Genomic DNA, 23540 nt, shown 5'->3' with positions numbered 1-23540 from the left:
TTATTTAAATGCTACATATGTAAATTGTGTTCTGTAGTGACTTTATTCTTCTGGAGATTTCACTGTTGAGGAAAACCATGTAAGTGTTGAGCAGGAATGATTGCCAAAGATGTTTTATCAATAGTTATTTGTTTGCCCTTTAACACTGTATAATATTTAATATCTTCTGTAAAATCTTCTGCCCCTCATTATATCCCTTATTGTCTAATCTGCAGTGCCTTTGTGTGTTAACCAAGCATGGTCTGTATATCAGCATGTAACTTACGACAACGGCACGATGATCAGATAAGGACCATTAAGTCTCTTGTATTCCATTAGGTATGTGATGAGCGCAATGGTTTGGATAGTCTTCCCCAGCCCCATCTCATCCGCCAGAATGCCATTTAGGTTATTGTTGTACAGGGACACCATCCACTCCAGCCCCTGGATCTAACCAGGGAGAACAAACAAGTGTTATATTTTTTGCCAGTTAACATATTATAACATCCTGGTTCAGCTTATATTTTCTTAGCACCTGAATTCATCCTGTGACACAGATTATTAAAGGATTAAACACAGCCTGTCTGCAGGTAATGATGCCTCTTCAAATGTAAATTAAGAACAAATGTGCAGAAAATCTATATACGATATATAACAACTCACATTTCCAGATATTTAAAAAAAAAAATAGTGGGAAGAAATGCTCTGTTTCCATTTCTGCAATACAGCTGCATCGTGAAAACCATTGTAGCGAAATCTGTACTTGTGACAAAAAAAAGGAGCTATATGATCTTTTCCATAAATGTTAAAAGGGCATTAAAAAAAAGGAGATAAATGCTTCCAAAAATAAAAATCCCATTAAGAATAATTTAGTCTATGTTTTACGCCATATGCAATGAAAGGAAAAATTATGCACTATTGTGCAGTTATACCCAAAATCTAAATAATACATTTCAGCTTGTCCTGCTGTAGCAGTGTGCTCCTTCATGTGGGTTACAATTCTTTGCGGAGGCTCTAACTGCAACTGTGCAGAGGAGTAAACATGTCACTGGATTGAGAAACATTATTCATACTGTATACAGCTGCAACATAGTATATTCATGATAACGGACCAGAAAAAATAATTACAGTGTGCGCTCTGCCTACACTGATGCATGTGCGATTGTTTCCATTATAAAGTTAAGTGCTTTTAGCACGATCACAGCGTGGTCAGTACCTTCGTGGTTTAATTGAATTTAAAAGCCCATATTCATTATGATGGCAGATGCAACACTGCTGTGGTATTCACACAGTGAATCACTAAAAATTTCAGTTTTGAGTAAAACAGCATTCAGAGTTCGGCCAGTTGTTGGTTATTAAAATGCTTTGCATTCATTTCACCTGGTATTGCTTGAGTGTGCCATTGATCAGTAAGGACGACTGCCTCTCCACTCTCTCAATGACAGCATGGGCTACTCCATAGTAAGACTGTGAGCTGGTCTCTCCTGCCTGGACACTGTACTCATCATCCACATCTTGCTTGGCAGACCTACAGAGGGCAAGAATAGGAAGTCTGATCTCACATCCTGTACTATTTAATTGATGAAAATAGCTTATAGTTCTACCTTTACTGTACGTTACTCAACATACAATGAACAGACAAATCATTGCAATCCAAAGTGGGTAGAACAGAAAAAAGAATAAAAAAGATCAAGGAAAGCAGCTAAAAGAGAAAATCAGCAGAGAAAGCCATTATGAAAGAGTAAGACTTGTTTTTTCAGCTTTGAAGTAAAATATAGGTTGCATACTCTATGATGTGTTTTGCTGCTTGAGACACCTCATCACTACTGGGATCAATAATTTTCTTTTCTTCTGATTCTGCCCGGGAGACCACTTCTTCTTCATCCTGAGGAGTCAAGAAAAGGAAATAATCTCAAAGAATATCATGAGACTAAAAAAAGAAAATAAAAGCAGTTTTCTTTTTAGATAAATGGACTGAAAAGTGGTCTAATGGGAAATTTTGCTGACAGAAAAAAGGATACGTGTGTGTGTGTGTATATGTGTGCGCCTGTGTGTGGATGACTCATTCGCACATTTGAAAGTGAAGACTTAATGAGAGGGGAGAAAAAATAAATGCTGACCTCCTCTTCAAACTCTGAACCGCTCTCTTCACTATCTGACCTCGGGGCCACTTCATAGCTGCGTTGAGAAGGGTATATATGACAGATAAGTGCTCGGGCAGTGTACTCAGAGCCTTCTTTGTTTATATCCATAAATATAAATATGTCTCTGTCCACAAATGAACCACTTTATTTTCTGCAGTTCAAATGTCTGCATTCTGTGCAATAACAGTCAAACAGACAGACACAATCTGTTAAGGAGATACAGTCAAATGCATACACAAAAATTATGTGTGTGTGTATATATATATAATCATATATATATACACACACACACACACACACACACATATATATATATATATATATATATATATATATATATATATATATATATATATATATATATATATATATATATATATAGGCACATGCAAAGAAATGCTGTAGAACAAAAATGTATTCAAAATAATTAAATTACATGTTTCTACAGTTTAAAAAAAAATACTGTACAGAGCAGTAACCAGTAGTAAATGAAACCAAGTCAATATTTAGCTGGTACATTTACTACTGGAAATGTACGTTTTATTGAGCATCTTGCAGAACCAGTCACAGTTCTTCTGTCGCACTTGCTTCTTATTTTTGCAGCAAAACCCAGCAGCCTTCATTATGATTTTTGTCTGAAAAGTGTCTTATGTAATATGCTGCTTTCTTTAATGACATACAAACATTTTTCTGTAACATTAAATTTTGTTTGTAACATTAAACTAATGTTTGGAAAACCTCCATTTTTTGTACTGACTCCATCATGTAGAAGTCATAAAATAAAAATGTATATCATAGTTTGTACAAAAAATATAGGGTCTCTAAAACTTTTGCACAGTACTGTGTGTGTGTGTGTGTGTGTGTGTGTGTGTGTGTGTGTGTGTCAGCATACAGAATTCTATTATATATATATATATGTGTGTTTATACACACCCACACACACACATATAATAAAATTCTGTATGCTGAACTGCACTGAATTCTAGGTTATGTTAACAAATCCAAAACACGCAAAAAACAGAGTGGTGTGAAAGTAGACGCTTACCCAGGATTCATCTCAAGCCAGGCCTCCAACTGGCTAGACTTGGGAGCATCTGTGCCCTGTAGTACCTTCCCTGTCTGCGTCTGAATGACTTTGACTGGGAGTTCACTCATCTGACTGCTCTCATCAATGGGCTGTGGAAATCAATACACATCATTTGTATATCAGACTGTGGAATACTGATAACTGCTGCTGTACAATAGTAATTGATTAGCAGCCTGTCTCTGTATGGATTTCACTGACCTCCCCATCAGGTCCAATTGTTCCAAGTACCTCAATAACCCCTTCTTCCTTCTAAAGGGTTTCAATGACAGAAGAAAAATACATTTAATAGAGGAACAAAAAAAAAAAAAACCCAGCATTTTCCATCAACTCAGTATCATGGCTTTTAGTATATTACAGCATCTGAATTCAAATTTGAAAATAAAAGTTTCATTGGTAGGTTTAAACGTAATGCACTTTATTGGTGGCGCAACGCACTTTTTAATGCTATAGCATATACATCAGAATCCCTCAACCCACCGTACTACACACATGAGCAGAGGCATGACAGTAGAACAAATGGCTGGCAGTAGAACAATTTATACTAGGTGGATTAATTAGCGCACATTCACAATCAGGAACACGGAAGTAAGTGGAAACACTGGCCAAACCAAGCAAAATAAAGTGCAGTGCAAAACTATAATTCTCCTTCTAGCACCACGTGAAGTAACCTCACCATTAAACATATCGAGAGAAAGTAAAGATATTAATCAATCTCAAATATTTTTACTCGAAATGTGAAAACACTGCAGCTCATACCTGAAACATTTGCCAATGTTTTGGTGACATTTTGGGCACAAACATGATGTGCTACGTTAAAAACTATCAGGAGAGGATAAGGATCATGACTACACAGCTGTCACAGGGTCATTTATTCATTCGTTTCCCTTAGTCTGTATTAATGCACTTAATTAGCAGGAGAACTCTGGAGAATTGACTTGTCCAGTGGGCTAGCTAATAAACGTATCATTTGTCCATCCCTGCATTACAGCATAACTGTACAAAAATACGTAAGTCAAATTTTTAATAAATACTAAACCATGTTGCCATCCACCTTCTTCTTCTTCTTCCTCTTCTTTTTTTCCTTGGCAGCCTGGGCAGCCTTGTGTTCATAGACCAAGGAAGTGAGGTTGGCCACATACTCATCGGTCTGCTGGAGCAGGTAGGCTAGACGCTTGTCCTTCTTCTGGTCAATCAGCTTCCTGTAGCCCTCCTCATCCTCTGCCTAAGTAAAACACACATTTATCACACACATTAAATGTCTCTTGGATGTTCTTCAGATGTTCCTGGAAATATGGTTCTGCATAGATGTTCCAAACCGACAAACCATCAGCCTTCTCATCCTCTCTTTCTCGATTCTCTCCGTCTCCTTCTTTTGCTCCCTCTCTGTATTGGTATGCCATGTGGCCACGGCCTTGGACAACTTCTGGATCTTTCCAGATATCGATCGGTGATACTCCTTGAAGTCTTTAGCATGCTGGAGGATGCTGTTAAGGTATTCCTTAAAAGAGAAGGTAAAGGTATGACCATTAAGAGCCTCTACTGTTTTCTGATAAATTTGTTGTTGCAAACACGTGAACATGCGTGACGATCCCCCTTCTTTTTTTTTTAACCTTTATGTTACGTTCATGTCAATTTAAATTTCATTCTAAACGAAATTTCATGTATGTAAATAAATTATTAAAGAACATAAAATTATAATATAAATATGACTTTTTATGATCAAGTAGCTAGGCGTTTTTTTCTTATTTGCACTTATTTACACTTAGTATGCAGAGGTGTTGTACATCTCTTTCCACAAACATGTATTATATTGATTACTGAAATGAACATATACTGGGTGTATTAACAGAAGTGTTAGACTCATATTGAGAGAAAAAAGTTAAAGGAATAGGATGGGTTAATAGAGTAACGGTTGGGGGAAATGACGCAATTGTGGCTCAGATCAACTCAACCGTAGGTTGCTTTGGATAAACGTGTCTGCCAAATGTAAGGGCACTGAACAGAATATGTAGGTTGAAAGTGATGCACCAGTTTCTATACCGTGAGAAGATCTACTGTAGTACCTGATGTTTCTGACGCCGCTTTCTCTCCTGTTCAATTTTCTGCTGCTTTTCCAGCTTCTCAGTCATGCGCGCCTCTCTCAGTGTCTGCCTCTTACTGCGCTTGTAGGCCTTGGAATTCAATGCTGTCTCCAAAGTGGTATCTCTGCGCATGCAAGCAACAACGTCCTGCCGCAACTGAGGGAATACACGAGCGTAGTGCTGTGAGTCAGGGTTAATAATATGCTTTGCATCAACGTAAATTTCAGGTTCAGTTCAGAACCCAATTCATAGGTTAAATACAGTCCTAAGTGTTCTAATTTTCTGCTATTTTTGTACTTCAAACCTGGTAGAGACCCAGTATAGGGTGGGTTACAACTGGCAGTGTCTAAATGCAGTAAGAGCTCCCCCTAATGGACATCCTGGAACACTTCATAAGCTGGAGTTGGGTGTTATTTTAGCCAGGGTGATATGATGCAGATGGGCACACAGCAATTAGAGAGAGGGAAGGTGGGTACATTTTGTACAAGCAAATGAACAATGAAACCAAGCATTTGATACAGATCAACAAGACAAATTGGTACAGAGTTATACTTAAACACTAAGTTTAAAGATTAGTTAAAACATTATAATTAAAGTCACAAGTGGACTCAGACAAGCTTAGCAGCTTAGACATTCTAACCAGTATGGTGGGTTAACTTTTCTAACATTGAATTTATTTACCACAGTGCAATAACCAAACTGGACCAACAGTAGGGATGGGTACCGAAACCCGGTTTTAAACTGGCCCCGGTGCTAAATTATGAAAGACCGTAGTATAAGCTCTGATGCTATCGGTTCTGTTTTAAGTACTGGAGAAATTAAGGCTATATATTTCCTGTTTATTATTGCTAAATAAACGTTCTCTTGCACATTTTATCTCACCAACCATTTCTAATTTGCGATAATATTAAGACATTTGTCTGCATTTTTGTTATTCGCAATTCAGAAGTGAGATCTGACGTGCACAGAGGCTGTCTGTCAAACACAACAGCGAGCGCGCACACACAACACGAAAGAGTGACGATGGCGGAGGGAATCAAACATTCAAAACTGTGGTTACACTTCACTAGAGTTGATGCAGACAACGATCGCTGCCACAAGTGCAACAAGATCTTTGCTTGTAAGGGCAGAAACACAAGCAATCTGTCAAAGCATCTTTCTGAAGTGCATTATGTTCAGACAGAGAAATGCAAAATTTTCAACTGCCAAGCTACCAATATTAATTCTGTCCTCAATTTGTTTCTTTTTTACATGGAAATAAAAAACCCACAACACAAAGTACTGATAAGAACAACGTTAAACTACCGGATTGGTAAGCAGTATCGGTCAGAGTAGTAATACTGTTAAAACCTTAACGATACCCATCCACTGGATTCTCATTGATTGCTGAATTATTAGCACATTTTGGGTGCCACCTTTCTTTCTTCTGTTGATTAACCTGTACCTTGTTTCTTTTACCTGTTCATGCTTTCAATAAAATACCACCCAGCTCCAAATTATTCTCTTCACAATCTACAATACTCAATAGGTGACCATTTGCAATTCAAGGCAACAAGGGCTTTATCATTTCAGGAAGAGCTGCTGATTTACTCTAATAACTACAAGTAAAGACTTGGTTTCATTTGTTTGTGCATTTGAATATCCTCAGCAAAGCCACTTTCGTAAATACAAAGTTGCCTGAAACATTACCAGCATACAGTATGAGTCATTCTAGTAATGTCTGTCCACTAGGCGGCGATCTTGGCAACACTCCTGGGCAGTTCATTTCAGTAAAAAAAAGCCCAAGGGAAACCTTGTTCAAGTAGATGGCAGATACCAGATAACAGAAAAGGACTGACAAGGTGACCATTTAAACACAGATTTAAAATTACTGTCAAAAACTGACAAAATGGTGTAAATGTGTGGCCTTTGGGTGAAATATAAAAAACTAATCTGTCAGACCAGACATTTCCTGGCAACAGCTTAACCAAGAAGGTGATTGACTCATTTTACTGGAGGGGTAAGGTTTATGTGATATAACCACTTGTGCCCCAATCATATTTTATCTCTGGTATGAGGCACTGATACAGATGTCATTTTACACAACCCACACTGTAGCAATGTCAGCCTTACTGGTGATCAGTTTACAAAATGTTTCGCTTCATCAACCCCGTAAACAGTCCAGAAACCACACCAAAATCATTGTTGTTCTAATTACCTGATTTCCCACTGTGACACTGTCCTTAAGAAGTGCCCCAATGCACGTTCAAGCGTGCCAAAACAACTTACCAAGTGATTAAGGCCTTTACAAACTGAATAATGGGCAATAAAACTGGTGAAACATTAAACTATACACTGAGCTTATTGATCTATAATAAGCAAATAAGGCATGTATCACACTACAAACAATATTGGGATCGTTTTTCAAATAAATGATAGTGTAGCAAGTGTGTGTTCCAGTCTCTTCATCTCTACATCACTCCTGTCTATGCTTGGCTGGCACTCAGCTGTCTGTATATTCACATAAGGGTTCTCAAATGAAATGCACAATTTATCACCATTTAATTGGCCAAAAAGCTGCTTCAAATTGGGTAAACATTCCTAATGACACCATAGAGGTTCCTTTCAAACATTTTTAAAAATATCCTTTACCTGCCGTTGAAAATTGAGAAGTCTTAAGGCCTTCAGCTCGACGGTTGCTTTAGTTCTCAGGTCAGGAGGCAAAGAACCAGGCAAATTCTCCAGCTCTTGAATTCTATGAGCAATCCTGGCCTGCAACCTTTTAACACAGAAATATAAAGTTTAGATATAAAGCACAGCTCAAACAATACTTTACACTACACCACTATCATTCCCTCTCAGATAGTGATTTATGTCATTTTAATCAATAACCTTGATGTTGAAAAACCGAACACAGATCGCTTTTAGAATTTTACTCCCCTGGTTCTCCCTCGATCTGTCACTGACAGTATTCAGTGATTTTTGTCTCATCAGTACCAGTTTCTAGTTTGGATGTAACAAAACGTTGGCTGTGAAACTATGTTTTAAAAACATAAATATCAGGGGTGTGATAATACAGAGTATCATATTGTATCATTCATCAATACGAGGCTCTCAAGTTTTTAAATATTTTACTTCCACATACACTCACTGTTCAGTTTATTAGCAACACCTATACACCTGCTTATTCATGCAATAACCCAATCAGCCAATCATGTGGCAGCAGTGCAATGTATAAAATCATACAGATACAAACCAAGAGCTTCAGTTAATGTTCATTTTAAACATCAGAATGGGGGATAAATGTGCCCTCAGTGACTTTTTGACTGTGGCAAGGTTAATAGAGCCAGTCATGGTGTCATGAGTATTTCAGAAACTAATGATCACCTGGAAATTTCATACACAACAGTCTATAGAGTTTATACATAGCGCTGAAAAAACCAACAAACAAAAAAACATCAAATGAGCGGAAATAAGAGGAGAATAGCGACTAGATCAAGCTGAAAGGAAGGCTATGGTAACTCAAATAATCACTATTTACACCCATGTTGAGCAGTACAGCAAAATCTGAGTTTGCAGTGGGCACAGGGTCACTGAAACTGGACTGCTGAAGATAAAACATGAAATGGTCAAAAAGTCATTGAGATTTTTCCCTATTCTGATGTTTCATGTGTACATTAACTGAATCTCTTGATGTACAGGTGTTCCTAATAATGTTGTCTGTGTGTGTGTGTCCGTGTCTGTGTCCGTGTGTGTGTGTGTGTGTGTGTGTAAACGCTGGTTGTGACATTTTACGCTACACCTGAGTGAATTTCTCAAAACAAATGTTATAACTGGATTTGTGGGAACATACAATCCCTGCCAAATGTCAAACTGTCAAGATATGAAGACTAATTGAATATGTTTAGTGTTGTGTATATCTAAGTAAAAAAAAAAAAACACTGTCTGGTGTATACAAAATATCACACATTTTGACTTTTGATTTGACTGCTTGTCTGTTCATGAACCAGCTGCTTTACATAGTAAATCCAGAAATTTAGAAAAATAGGAAAAAACTAAACTAGGCCTAGCTAAACTAAGCTAGGCCATTGACAGCATAAACAAGCAACTCCAGTGGCCTTGTTTCCTGTTGTCGACACCTGCGATCATACACTTTGTACTTCACCAGCCACTGAACACCTTAATATAATCACTGGATCAACAAGAGAAAGACGCTCCTTGTTGTTTATTTTCCCATAAAAGATAAAGAGGTATATTTTGGTCATTGTCATAACTGAAATCCATGCATGCCTGAACATAACGGCAGCAAGACTTTGACAGTTTTGCAGAATAATCTACAGTCTTCAATTTGCTCGATATTTTGGTTTGAATCTGAGATGACTGCCTGTTGTACTAATGAAATTAAAAGCTCACTGAGTTGTTATAATTGCAAGCACTTTAATAATTGCTCCTTTTAAACCTGACATGCAGAAAGCAGCTTCACACATGTTCAGTTAATTATCAGTTTGATAAAAAAAAATTATTTTAACTTACGGTAATGTGTCTATAATAATCTACCAGTGCAGAAACAATTTATTCTGTATATTTACTCCATCACAGAGACATGCTCCCTGCTCCGATGGAGGAATAATGGTTATGACAGTCACAGGCAGTGTAATCTGAAAAGGCTGGACTGCACAATAAATAACAATTACTCCTCGCATTCAGGAAATAAAAATGTTAATGTTGTTTAAAACTTTTGTTCTTTAATGGTTGGAGAATTAAATGAAGGAAAAACTGTTTTGACAATCTGTACTGACCAACAGCAATGGCACCACGGAGTCTGTATTTTGTACCTGTACTCTCGCTCCTGTAGAAGCTCCACTGGGTCCAGGCCCTGTGGTTTCTGGATGGGTGTGATGCGGTTCTGCTTCTGCTGGAGCTGGATAATGAGCGAGGTCTGCCCAGGGCCCTGCTGCTGCTGGGGTTGCTGGGCTTGGGGTTGTGATTGGGACTGTGGTGTGAGAGATGTACTGGGCGTGACCTGGGCGGCTGTGGGAGCCTGAGGAGGAGCAGGAGAGGGCCTGCCACTAGGGGCCGGCACAGGGAGCTTCTGGGAGCCGCTACACGCCTCAGCACCTTGACCTAAAATCAGTGATGAAGAAGCTGTTACAAAATGGAAGCAAGATAATCTATCATGAAACTACCAACTATCAACGATACCATACAATGACCTCCAAGACAGGATAGTGTATAGGCACAGATCTGAGGATGAGTACAGCTTTACACTGAAGGTCCCAAAAGTGTACCGTTGTTAACTGAATGAAGTTTAGAACTCTTCCTAGAGCTGGTCACATAACCACACTAAGAAGTGGGAGAATGGCTTTAGTCAGGGAGGTGAGCAAAAACCCAAAGGTCACTCTGAAAGAACTCCAGGAGTCCTGTGCAGAGGTGGGCAGACCTGCTAGGAGGACAACCATCTCCACAGCACCCCACCAATCAAGCTTGCATAGTAGACTCGCAAAAAGAAAGCCTCGCTTTTATATTGCCAACAGGCACTTTAAGGACATCAGGTTAGAAAAACAAGATTCCGTGGTCTGAATAAAACCAAGACTGAACCCTCAGGCCTGAATGCAACTGCAAGAGTTCAACTTTCCTTTTAAGGTGCTCGTAAGGAAACAGGATGTTGCTTTAGTGTCCTGACTCCTTAATGACAGAAGCGCCGACCTCCACTCCAAACAAAACACACTACTGTATTTCTTCAACAGAAGGCTTTTCCCTGCATTTATTTTTCAACTGATTGTCTTTTGTTGCAATTTTTTTTTTCTGAATGTCTTTTATTTAGTGTTTATGAATTTGGCTTTGATATTGTCATTGCTGATACCGACTAGATGGCTTTAACAAATCACCATTAGTCTCTAGTCCAGAGGTATTCAATTCGCTTTGTAAAGTTGTAAACTTTGAAAAGATCCAGTTCCGTAAAATCCTTTGAATACAAAGGTCCACATAAGCAACTAACATGACTGAATAGCAACAACAGTTATATTACCATTGATTATGCCAACCAATTTATGATTAGGTTATGCTTAGAAATAATACAATTTACGTAGTTATGTTTTGTTGCATAGTGGCATTTGACTCATGCTATTAAATCTTCACAGAAGAGACACCTGTTATGAATTTGACACAGGTACAACAAACGTCCATTTGTCTTTAAAACATTTTCATTGTCAATGTTTTTTTAAAACATACCATGTCATAAGTTCACTAATCAGACTAGAAAGTCTACGTAAAAGGAAACAAATCTATGAATGTGAAAACTCTGTGAAAATTCTCTGTTTTCTGACTTAATGTCTCCAATCCTAAAGCACTGGTCTGAGCTGCCTTCAGCTAAATCTTTTCCATAATGCATGTGCTGAAATAAGAAACAACAGAGGATCTGCTACAGGTTCATGTTTAGAAAACTAGAGTTGCTTAACCACTATTAGTCTTTTTTCCATGTGTTTATCAGTTTTGCCATAGTGTTTTTTTTTTCCAAGTTTGCAATTTGGTCAGCTGAAATATTTTGCAGGGTCTATAACCAGACTGCGTTCCACCAGTTGATGACTCCTGCTTTAGTTTAGTATTTTTACCTTGGTACTTAGCATCACTGGGCCTCTAGCTGTTTGCTTGTTGTGCAAGTATCTCTGAATAATAGTGTCAAATGACTAACTGTACATGCAAACTAAGTGTGTCCCTTAAATATTGCTAGGGGCTGGCACAAGGACCACTTTGGGGATCACTGAAGATCACTGGACCTTGATCTGAAAAACATGTTGGTACTAAATTGGTCAGAAGCATCTAGAATTTTGACTTGAACCTACTTCTTCAGGTCAATTGATTTTCTGCACTGAAATCTTTGCTCCCTATTTCACAGGACTAGTCTAGACTAGGCTAGGGGGTTGGCCAGATATTACAAGTTTCTCAAAACTATTGCAAAGATATAGGAAGCAAGTTTAAAGCACTGCATGCATTTTAAAGGGTTGTTCCAAACAATATCAGGTATGACACAAGGCAACATGAAACAGCAGTAAACAAAGAGAATTCCAATGGGAGGGCAAAGTCTCAGTTCAAAAGAAGTGTGTGTAAGATTGAAGAGCATCCCAGATTCACCTTCTGTCCATGGTTTTGCCCCAGGGCTTGGAGCATGTGTCTGCACGCCCGGAGCGGAACATAGGCCAGACACAGGGCTTCCATGGGGCCCAGACATACCTGTGAACCAAACACAATCAAAGATGGAAAAGTAAAAGTAAAAAGTATGTCTCATTGAGCTGGTGAATTTTAAAAAGAATTCACTAATTCTTCCAAGAATTATTTAACCTTGGATATTAGTGTTAGTAAGCAATGTACCCAATAGTACATTACCACCTAGTTGGTGTCCTTTAAGGTGACTGTAATAAATAAAACCTCATTTTGGGAAAAAAAAAAAAAAAGATGCAATATGATTTTTGAACAATGCACATTATTCAAAAATCTCCAGATAATGTGATGGAGATTTAATGTAGGACTTATACACCCCAGTGAATCCCCTTATACACCCCAGTAATACAATTAAATTGCAACACATTGTCAAATTATACACATCTTATACCACAATTAATTGGATTACATCATGTTAATCAATGCTGGCAGGCACTGAGTGTACACGGCATCAAAAGTATTTATTTACAATTGCTTAGCTAATTAAATGTGCTTCAAAATCCAGACTTGACCAAAAAAGTAGTACATGTATCTCTAAAACAAGTTGACGGGGATGCCTCTGCAACCAACAAGTCTACGCCTTCTGGTAGCTATTTTAGAAAAACCTATTTCAGACATTTGACTTATTTTCATAATCGATTAATTGGCCGATTATATATATTTTTTTATGGATGCACAAAAGAACACTGAATAAAACTATAGTCCTAAATTAATAATAAAATCTCACATTCACTGCACATTACGGTTTCTGTTACTCGCTGCCTTTAGCACATTGTTTTACTTATGTGTATTTTGATCATAGTGTTTTAACTGGACATTACAGATCTTACTTGCGCTCTCACCGTTTATTACCCGTCTACACCGTGAGTGACGAGCAACTCGGCCTCGTTACTAATAGATCACTTAGAGATCACTTCCGTTATAATAAAGGGCAGAATTTACACTGCATCGTGCAAATACAGCATATAATGACAATAAACTTGATTTAAACTGAACCTTTTAAGCAACTCGCACCAGTTTCCCCAACCCCTTGAACAGTGGAGCATATAAATATGATTTTTTGCTCGTGCATCACTGTGGTGCTTCCGTCCCACACAAGTTCTGCTTTGTAAAGTTTGCAGGTTACAGTCTTCTTCACAGTGTTTAATATAAAATGCTCTCATGCCTTAGAGGACTTGGGTCACACACTTATTTCCGCTGTCCCTTGATGATTACGCCGCCGTCTGATGGGGACTGAGGTCATGTTGGGCATAAAAGGTAACGTTGACATAAACAGTAAAGTGAAGAAAGTCATTGTCATTGACTCTGGGTATTGTGCTAAAGCTAGCGGCATCGCATTATGGCCATATGACGTCAAGCGCCATCGACTGGGAAGTGGCTTATACTTTTGGATAGTAAAAAAAAAACTCTAGTGTTGCAACTGAGATGATACTACCCTTCTAAAATTTCATACAGTAGACTTTAGATCACACAGTGTAAGTGTAAAGTGCAACTTTAGTATTTACTCTCCAATGCATGTTTCAGAACAGAAGTAACGTAATGAGTAAACGCACCCTGTGCCGAGCGTAGACCAACTAATCGATAATGAGATTCGTTGACAACGATTTTCATAATAGAATATTATCGATTTTATCGAGTAGTTGGTGTAGCTCTAAATAACACACTCAATGGTAAACACCAAACAACATAAAACTTAACTGAATTCTTGTTTTTAATCAATTAAGAAAAGTTCCAACTAAGATGCTACCTTTATGTTCATTTTAGAAATTAAATGGTGTTTTTTCTAAAATAAATAAATAAATAAATTATGATAGACATGTGATTTGCTATGATAGTGATTAAGATTATCAAATGATAGACAAAGGTTGAAAAATCTTAGATAGTAAACTCATAAAACATGCATTACTACTTCATTTGGATTTTATGATATACAGTAATTGTAAGCAAAGGCATAAATTAATTATATACTGACTCATAATGTTCCAGTATATGAAAATAATTCATTTCTATGTATGGTTTTACAATGTTTAAAGGTAACTGATATACATGGCTACAAGTGGTTAGTACTGTGGTTTCTTACTACACCTCTGTATTACAAATCACTGTACACACCTGAAGGCCTGTTGTAAGGTCCAGTGTTAACAGGTTGCTGCTGCTGCATGGTTGGAAGGCTCCTCTTGCCCTGGACAGCCAGTTGCAGGTTCTCGGGCAGAGGCTGTCCACGGCCCAAGATCTTGTAAGCAAGTATCTGAGCACGGAGCTGCTGCAGTTGAACAGGGCTGAAGGCAGAGTGGCCACGGCCCTGCTGTCCCATTGCCTGAGGTTCCATCGGCATCATGGGGCCTGGCTGAGCCTGGGGCATCTGAGGTGGGGTAGGACCCCCTCCAGACATGGGGCTTGAAACATGCTCAGGTCCAGAGCTAGCCATTGGGGAAGGGTGAGGTGACATGTATCCTAGAAAAAGTTTAATTAAAAAAAATTATTACCGTCCAGATCATTCTGATTGTCACGTTAAAAGCAAAGAAGTTTCAATATTAGAGATATTACTGCTAGCAGTATTACTAGTAGTGAAGAGGGAGTGCTCAGGGTTGTTTCCTAAGACTTCACCTATTATAATTATTTTTATCCACAGCAGTTTCTAGCTAAGAGAAGATCAAGAAAAAAATATTGCTTGGTAAGTGTCACTAAATTTGTCTAAGTGACAATTAGGTACATATTGTCTGCTGATCATCAAAATAAATTAGTCAAAAAGGCCCCCAAGCAATGATAAAAGAGCTGTAGTTGTCTGTTCAAAAGCAGACTAGTAAAGAATTTTAGATGGTTTGTGTGAAAGATGGTGGCCAAGGTATACTTTCCCTGAAGGACAGTGATGCGAGGTCAGATATACCCAATATAGCACAAATACATCAGAACTTATGTCCCATAAATTCAAAACAATGACCTTGTTTGCTAATTGAGAAAATCCAGTGTGATTTAAACCCATCAGTGTTGTAAGACAACACCTCGTCTCTGTGATGCTTTATTTAATCTCCTCACTTTCGCCATGTGATAAGCAGATTCATCGCAAGGTCACTTGACACAACTGTCCTTATGTAATTAACTGACATTACTTATTAGACATACTCATTACTTTTTTCCTCTCTGTGTACTGCTTATTATGTACAGCGCTTTGAGAAGCTACTTTTAAAGGTGCTCTATAAAATAAAGTTTATTATTATTATTATTATTATTATTATTATATAATGTTGTTTAGCCAGTATCGCACGTACTGACTACATTCAGCATATGAAGAAATATTCCAACTTAAATGGTAGAATACTAAGGCCACGCTTCAACAGTGATCAAAGACGACGTGATCCAATTAGCAATCAAGCTGCATATGATTATGTTGAGGTATAATTTATGCATGTATATCAATGTTGGCTAGATCGATGTGTGACATCTGTGACTGCTGTGGTGTGTGGGTGTGTGTGTGTGTGTGTGTGTGTGTGTGTGTGCATGGGTCGGATTTCTACATCTTTATCATAGTTATCATATCAATTATTGATTTCCAATGACATGTTACATCTGATGACTCAACTGACACAGAAATACATACATATACATATATGTATTTAAAAATGCTTACAGTTTAATGAAACTGATTATTAATCATTTCCGCTCTTAACACAAAAGGAATGGTGCAGACAATGAATTAATCTAATATTTCCTGTCCCTAGGCACATAATCTGGACCTGAGCATGATGAATTCCTCTAGGGCAGGGGTGGGCAATCTTATCCGGAAAGGACCGGTGTGGGTGCAGGTTTTCATTCCAACCAAGCAGAAGCCACACCTGAATCTATTGAAAGCCAAGATCAACTGATTAAACAGGTGGAATCAGGTGTGCCTCCTGCTTGGTTGGAATGAAAACCTACACACACACCGGCCCTTTCTGGGTGAGATTGCCCACCCCTGCTCTAGGGTCATATACTATAAATACTTGATGAAATTAAAATAAACTAATAGGGAAGGTTTGTAGTTTGTAGGTTTGTAGGGTGAGGAATGTGTCTGGAGTTTAAGAGGTTAATTATATGGGTTATATTCTTTCCCAAATTTAACTGTACAGTTTGGGTGAGCTAAAGTAGCCTAGATTTCTGTTCTTGACTGACAGGAGTGGAACCTAATGTGGATTTCTGCTGTTGTAGCCCAGCCACCTCAAGGTCCGACATGCATTCTGAGATGCTTTTCCGCTCACCACAGTTGTAAGGAGTGGTCATTTGAGTTACTGTAGCCTTCCTGTCAGATTGAATCAATCTCACCATTTTTCTCTGATTTTTCTCAACAAGGCATAACCATGTGTGTGGATGTTTGTTGTTTTTCGCACCATTTTTATGAAAACTAGAGATAAAGCAGCCGGTCTGGAAGAGCAACCAGTTCAGTCAAATGAAGCTCATGACCTGTGTCTGTATGCTACATTACTGGCTGATTAGATCATTGTATTAATGAGCAGAGGTACAGATTCCCTTTTAAAGCTGCCCTGTGAGTGTATATTGCCACTAAAACAAACCTTGGCTGTGCTGATCCATTGGACTCTGAGGTGGGCCCATGCCACTGTGCAGGGATCTCATGCCAACACCTTTGATCTGCCCATAGTGCATTTCGTCTCCCATGCCCTTCTCATGCATTCCTTCCATGGGCTGAAATGAATCAGACAATAAACAGTCAAGATATATTTTACTTTTATGACTATTCGAAAATTCATCTGCCTACCTTGTGCATGGGATGCACGCCCTCCTGAGGATATTCTCCTGACCCCTGGCTCTGCATGCCATGAGGTACACTAGGAGGTCCTGGGCTCGGGCCCATCATGCTGTGGACAGAGCCTGGAGAGGGGCCTGGCCCGGGACTGGGGCCTAAAATTGGCCCAGGAGAAAGGCCAGCACCAGGGGAAGGACCAGGGTGGGACATTCCGACTGACGGATCAGTTGGGGTGGACATTTGTCAGGTGTGAAGCTATGAACAGGACAAAAAAAATACAGACACTAAAAGATATGTACATGTTATTCACATGTAATATACATGATAGGCACATAGTTTGCAATAACCAGGGTGTGCTCTGAACGGAGATTGAAGGTCATGCCATAAACCAAGTTACTTTAAATGACATTTTTTAAAAACCATTTTGTAAATCCAGCTTCACCCTATCCTCTTTGGATTAATGTTAATAGTGGCTGAGATATAGATTATAAATACTTTCATATGATGGGGTTTATACAGCAAGTCACATTTTAATTCATTTTAGTTTCAAACTTCAGAAATATCACTTCAAACACTAACGATATCTGTGTCCTTTCTTTAAAAAGAAAAAGCAAGTATGATAATTATTAGAAACAGACACATAAAATGTAAAAAAAAAAAAAAAAACCTTATTGCTTTATATTTACATCATATTTATATTTGTCATATTTTATATTTTTGTTTCATAGAGTAGTCCATTTTAAACTGTAAATTACGTTTTGTTGCTCAATAAAAAGACCTAGATATATTTCCATTCATATAAAAAGTGACGTTTCATTTTATAACTTTAGCCAAGTTTCATGCTGTTAAAAAAAACCAAGGCTTAACGGAGGCCAGCTTCTATGTAAATACGCTATACACTCGCTGTACACAAGAATACATGGACGAATCAATAAGAAATCTGTAGCTAAATGCTATATCAAGGGAACATGGTAATTACCCTAAGATGTTTTCAAAGTGAAAGTCAAGCTTTTCAGGGTGAGTAACAAGACTCACAGTCCCAGAGACAGGGCGGGTAAGCTCAATTTAGAGCACATGACTGAAACTCTGCTAGATTATTGGTTAATGTTCCACTAGCACTCAGTTTGAAATTTGCATTATTTTATTTGAATTTTCTAAGGAATAATTGACGACAGACCGCTGAATTATTAGAGAATAATGCACACTGTGAGGTGGTAATGCAGGTGGTTATTTCAGGTAACTTGGCAAAGTGATGTGGTACTGTAATGCGGTCATGACCTGACTGGAACTACTTTGGCTCTGCATTTACTGAAAAATAACTGCATCCCTCAGAACGTCTGTCAGCCAATCAGAATTGACAATTCAACAGCGCTGTGATACAACCCCAATTCCGAAAAAGTTGGGACAGTATGGAAAACGCTAATAAAAACAAAGAGGAGTGATTTGTAAATGTACTCTGACTTTAAACAAAAAAAAACATATTTAATCAATTGCATAGTTTTTTGAAGATAAACGTTTATTTTGAAATTGATGCATGCAACATGTTCCAAAAAAAGTTATGACAGGGGCAATTTAGGACTAGTAGCAATATAACAAGTTAAAATAAGAAGGTGATGTGAAACAGGTGAGGAAATCGTCTAATCATAGTATATAAGGAGACTCCAGAAAAAGTCCTAGTCCTTCAAGAACAAGGATGGGTCGAGGCTCGCCAATCTGCCAACAGATGCGTCAGTGAATAATCCAACACTTTGAGAACAACATTCCCCAAAGACAAATCAGTAGGATTTTGGGAATATCACCTTCTACATTGTACAATATAATTACAAGATTCAAGAAATCCGGTCAAATCGTGGTGTGTAAAGGGTAAGGCCGAAAACCACTTCTGAAAGCGCGTGATCTCCGATCCCTCAGACGTCACTGTCTTAAAAACTGTCATGTGTCTGTAATGGATATCCTGACATGGACTCGGGAATACTTTGGTAAACCTTTGTCAGTCAACACCAATCGCCGCTACATCCACAGATATAAGTTAAGGCTTTACTATGCAAAGCAGAAGCCGTACATCAACACTGTCCAGAAGTGCCACAGACTTCTCTGGACTCAGTCTTATCTGAGATGGACAGTAGCACACTGGAATCAACGTGTAAACATTTCAAATAGTTTTTGGACAAAACAGTCGTCGTGTTCTCCAGGCCAAACAGAAAAAGGGTCAGGTCCACATCTGTCATGGTATGGGGGTGTGTCAGTGCCCATGGCATGGGTAATTTGCACATCTGTGAGGGCATTAATGCAGAAAGATATGTATACATTTTGGAGCAACATATGCTGCCATCCAGAGCAGGACAATGCCAAACCACATTCTGCCCGGATTACAAGCGCATGGTTGCATACACAGAGTGCGGGTGCTAGCATGGCGTGCCTGCAGTCCTGACCTGTCTCCGATTGAGAATGTGTGGAGCAAAATAAGGCAACGAAGGCCCCGTACAGTTGCGCATCTGAAGAAATGCATAACGGATGAATGGGGAAAATTCTGCTTGCTAAACTTAACCAACTGGTGTCTTCAGCGCCCAAACACTTAATAATGTTATTAAAAGAAAAGGTTATCATATTTGAAATGAGCATATATAATTTTCAAAAATAAATAAAATTCACAAAGTGAAACATCAAGTAATGTGTTAATAATGTGTTTTCAATATAATACCAGGTGAACTGAATTTTCAAATTACTCTATTTGTTTGTTTTTGCATTTTTCATACTGCCCCAACTCGGAATTGGGGTTGTATAAAGTCTTGCATTTGTAGGCTACATTGTCACAGTATAATCTTGAAGAACTTGAACAAAATTTTATTTGTGTTTGAATGCAGGCGTAACAACTCGGCATGTAAACCTCAGGCTTCCACATGATATGATACGATTTCAATTCCTAAGGCAACAATTCTATATTTGACAATATCACTGAATCTGCAACAATATGATACAATACAGGCAAATCACTTTGCTAGCCTATTACATTATTTACACATCCATTTGAAAATATGATTTCTTTTTTACACACCAATTGCTTATACTTTTTCAATAATAATCTATTTATACCTTGCTGAAAACAAACTATAGAACTCGTCATTGAATTTGTAATGGTTTTCATAGTTATATTGGGAATTTTATTGGTTTTAATGGAAGCTGTAATGCTCCCTGTGGGTCTCTACTGGTAATTTGCTGCCTTCTATTGGTGGCATGTAATGTCTAGTGGATACCATTAAGGACCAATAATGGTAATGGTAATTTTAATTAGCTGATGGTTTGTAATAACATTTGTAGTGGAAACCATTAGAATTTCTGTGATGGTTTCTATTGGTGTTTCTTTTCCAGCCGGGTAATCAATTATAATCGCTGTTAATCGATTGTTGACTACTGCATTGATTCGTTTCAATCATCCAAAGTGTTGGATCATTAGACCCCTAGTAATGACAGTCTGTAATTCTAATTTTCTAGCCGTTTACAACAAACAAAAATACGAGATCAGAAATCCCACATTTTCCAGACTGTCTAGCATCTCTATGGGCACGGGTTCTCAAACGTTTTGTAGCCAGGGTCACCCTGTACTGCAAAATAAATTCCACAGACTGCCTCATGAACATTATTTAAATACAATAAATAATATTTGTCTGTTGATTAGAACCCTATAGCCTATTATTCCTGAAATGTCCACTGAAAGAACATGTTAGGTGACATTATTAATAGGCTATTTGTTTTGTTATGCTATTGAGGTCTGGATTAAACCTACTTGATTCAGCCAGTCAAACAGGCAAAAAAAAAAAACAAAAAAAAACAAAAAGCCACTATAAGAATTAAATAATAAATAGAACTTGGTGGATTGTAACTTCCACCACTGTGAGTAAATAAATAAATCACAGACACCACACTGCTGTAGGAGACCATCCAATAAGTCTAGGCTATTATAACTAGATCAAATAATAATAATAATAATAATAATAATAATAATAATAATAATAATAATAATAAATCAAATATATAACGTTGCTGAAAGTTAGGCTTCACATGAGAATATTTCCATGCAAATCCCATGAGAGCATTAATATGCGTTTGTAATACGTGTGACAACTAAGAAGATTTTTTTCCTCGAAAAGAAAATAAAGCATAATATTCTTTCATATAAAAGCTTATGTGTGGAAAATGAACCTGCATATTTTTTTCAGAGGAGTGGACGCGTGAGCATGTGTTTGTTTTTGTTGTTGTTGTTTCCCCTCTCTGACCAAAATAACACGCACGTTAACGGAAACTTCGGCGAAACGTATAGAAAGCCACGTATACACATATTACTTTTCTTTCAAACTAATTTCACTGACTTTGTTCCTAGCTGTAGCAGGGAGACAGTTTTAGTAGCGAGAAGCTGGGTATTATTTTCGGACAGAGCTGATCATGGCTTCCCCGCCCCACACTGTGCTCCTTCTTTAACGCCATTGCAGTTTGGTTAAATCTGGTAAAAAGTTTCGAAAACGTTCTCTGTATATGTGTGTAAATATACATATGATATAGCGCTTGAAATGCAACCAAAAAACAGTCATGTGTATTAAAATATAACATCTGCTTTCCTATTTATAGTGGGTGTATACAGAAAAGGCCAAATTCTTGCCAAAGTTCTGACACAGACATTGCTAGCTACATAGCTCCATTTCCACTATACCCACTACTGGAAGTAGCAACAAGCTAAAGCTAGCAGTGGAGCTGGTTAGCTGCGTCTGTACGGTTATGTTAGCATGCAAGCCTGATAGCTGACTAGCATCCTATGCGTACTTTTTTCTCATAGCCAAAGAAAAAGTGTATAAGACTCATTTACCTACCGAGAGTCAAAATTCAATAACTGAATCTAGTGCATTATTTCAGCGTCAAAAATATGACTCCTATTAGTTCATATCCCCCCTTCTGTTTTTTTCCCCCCTGACATGTTGAAGTTTTATTATTTTTTTAATATGTTTCTATTTCTGATTTGGTAACAGGACAGGAAATGCGGGTTGTATTGCTCTGTGATTGGTCGAAAAGCACATCAATTTCATTGTTTGTGTAGTTTGGGGCGGGATTTTCTTCTCATGGAGACTTTCTCTGACTGCTCCGCCGAAAGTGCTGGAATTCACGCACAACAGGAAACAACTTCAACCTTTAAATGATACACGACTGTCATTATTTCGCATAAATTTGCTAGACTGATGTATTTACGGTTATTTAATCCGAGGTTAAATGTACGCTAGAGACAGAGTGAGGACAAACACTACCGTACTAAATAGTATGTTAAGTAAATAGTATGCAGCTCGTGCTGGAAGGCTTTAGCTGTTTTTAACAGTTTTCTTTTAAAAACACAGGGAGAAAACTTACAGTTGTAAAATAGTGCGTAGCTCTTACTCATATTTCAGTATGTTGACGATATGTTATTTACTTTTATTTATATTTAATTACCAACAAGTAAAATTGCCCATAAATTAATCTAAAATAAAATAAAGAAATGTTTCATATTTGACCATTGCACATGTATATTAACATATCCATCCATTCAAAATGGCTTCCTTATGATTCCAGGACTGTTTCCGGGGGTGGAGGGTTATGGGGATTTTATTAGTAAATAGTTAGATAGTGCAACTAGTTTCACATCATTTGATACAATATTATTGATGCATTATAAAACGCATTTTGATGAGCAAAAATAAACTGCAAGAAGTGATCCTCACTTTTTAGGGTTGCAATGAAAGATCTCATGAACAGCACAATAAAAAATGACATTAAGATATTGTCACACTGTAAACAGGCGGAGATGGATCTGACAGAGATGATAAGGTTACAATATTGATAATACAGTTATTTAAGATTAATTAATTAATTATCCTGCTGGTATATATATATATATATATATATATATATATATATATATCACATCACATCAAAGACAGTCGAATGGTTTCCTCTACGAACACAATTACAAACCATTGGCTATCCATTAAAACTATTACCATTATTTAACAAATTACCAATAGAGACCCCCGGGATCATTGCAGTTTCCACAGAAACCCAATACAATTCCCATTATAATCATTAAAACCATTACAAAATCTTTAAGGGTTTCTTTTTTTCAGGCTATTAACATTGATGTTGATATTGATTTTATATTGCTATAGGCCAATTGATAGATAGCCCATGAGTGATTAAATATAAATCTTTGACTTACAAATCTTTTAATTTTGTGGGGAATATTTCAGTACTCGGGATCAGTCATTTCTGAAGATATTTTTTAATTGAATTTATTT

General features: G+C 37.6%; 1 protein-coding gene across 9 annotated transcripts in view; it reads right to left on the bottom strand.

The window, feature by feature from the left end:
• smarca2 (SWI/SNF related, matrix associated, actin dependent regulator of chromatin, subfamily a, member 2) overlaps nt 1-22246 on the bottom strand; it is a 56047-nt gene extending 33801 nt beyond the window's left edge. For 5 of the 9 annotated variants that reach the window (XM_053674306.1, XM_053674309.1, XM_053674307.1 and 2 more), the window contains exons 1-16: nt 22089-22246; nt 17239-17481; nt 17036-17165; nt 14601-14942; nt 12402-12500; nt 10106-10394; nt 7923-8049; nt 5274-5447; nt 4535-4708; nt 4247-4432; nt 3409-3459; nt 3169-3299; nt 2100-2157; nt 1767-1864; nt 1360-1507; nt 266-429 (exon numbers count right to left, since the gene is read on the bottom strand). In XM_053674306.1, coding sequence (XP_053530281.1) covers nt 266-429; nt 1360-1507; nt 1767-1864; nt 2100-2157; nt 3169-3299; nt 3409-3459; nt 4247-4432; nt 4535-4708; nt 5274-5447; nt 7923-8049; nt 10106-10394; nt 12402-12500; nt 14601-14942; nt 17036-17165; nt 17239-17466 — 2399 coding nt within the window. In that variant the 5' untranslated portion in view covers nt 17467-17481; nt 22089-22246. The remainder of the gene's footprint in view (nt 1-265; nt 430-1359; nt 1508-1766; nt 1865-2099; nt 2158-3168; nt 3300-3408; nt 3460-4246; nt 4433-4534; nt 4709-5273; nt 5448-7922; nt 8050-10105; nt 10395-12401; nt 12501-14600; nt 14943-17035; nt 17166-17238; nt 17482-22088) is intronic. The other 4 variants (XM_017452114.3, XM_017452117.3, XM_017452116.3 and 1 more) reach the window with 1 other exon arrangement.
• Between the last annotated feature and the right edge of the window lie 1294 nt (nt 22247-23540).

Source organism: Ictalurus punctatus, chromosome 22, assembly GCF_001660625.3.
Source record: "Ictalurus punctatus breed USDA103 chromosome 22, Coco_2.0, whole genome shotgun sequence".
Classification (NCBI taxonomy): Eukaryota; Metazoa; Chordata; class Actinopteri; order Siluriformes; family Ictaluridae; genus Ictalurus; species Ictalurus punctatus.
Note: the sequence above shows the minus strand (reverse complement) of the source record. Positions and strands in the feature narration are given on the sequence as shown.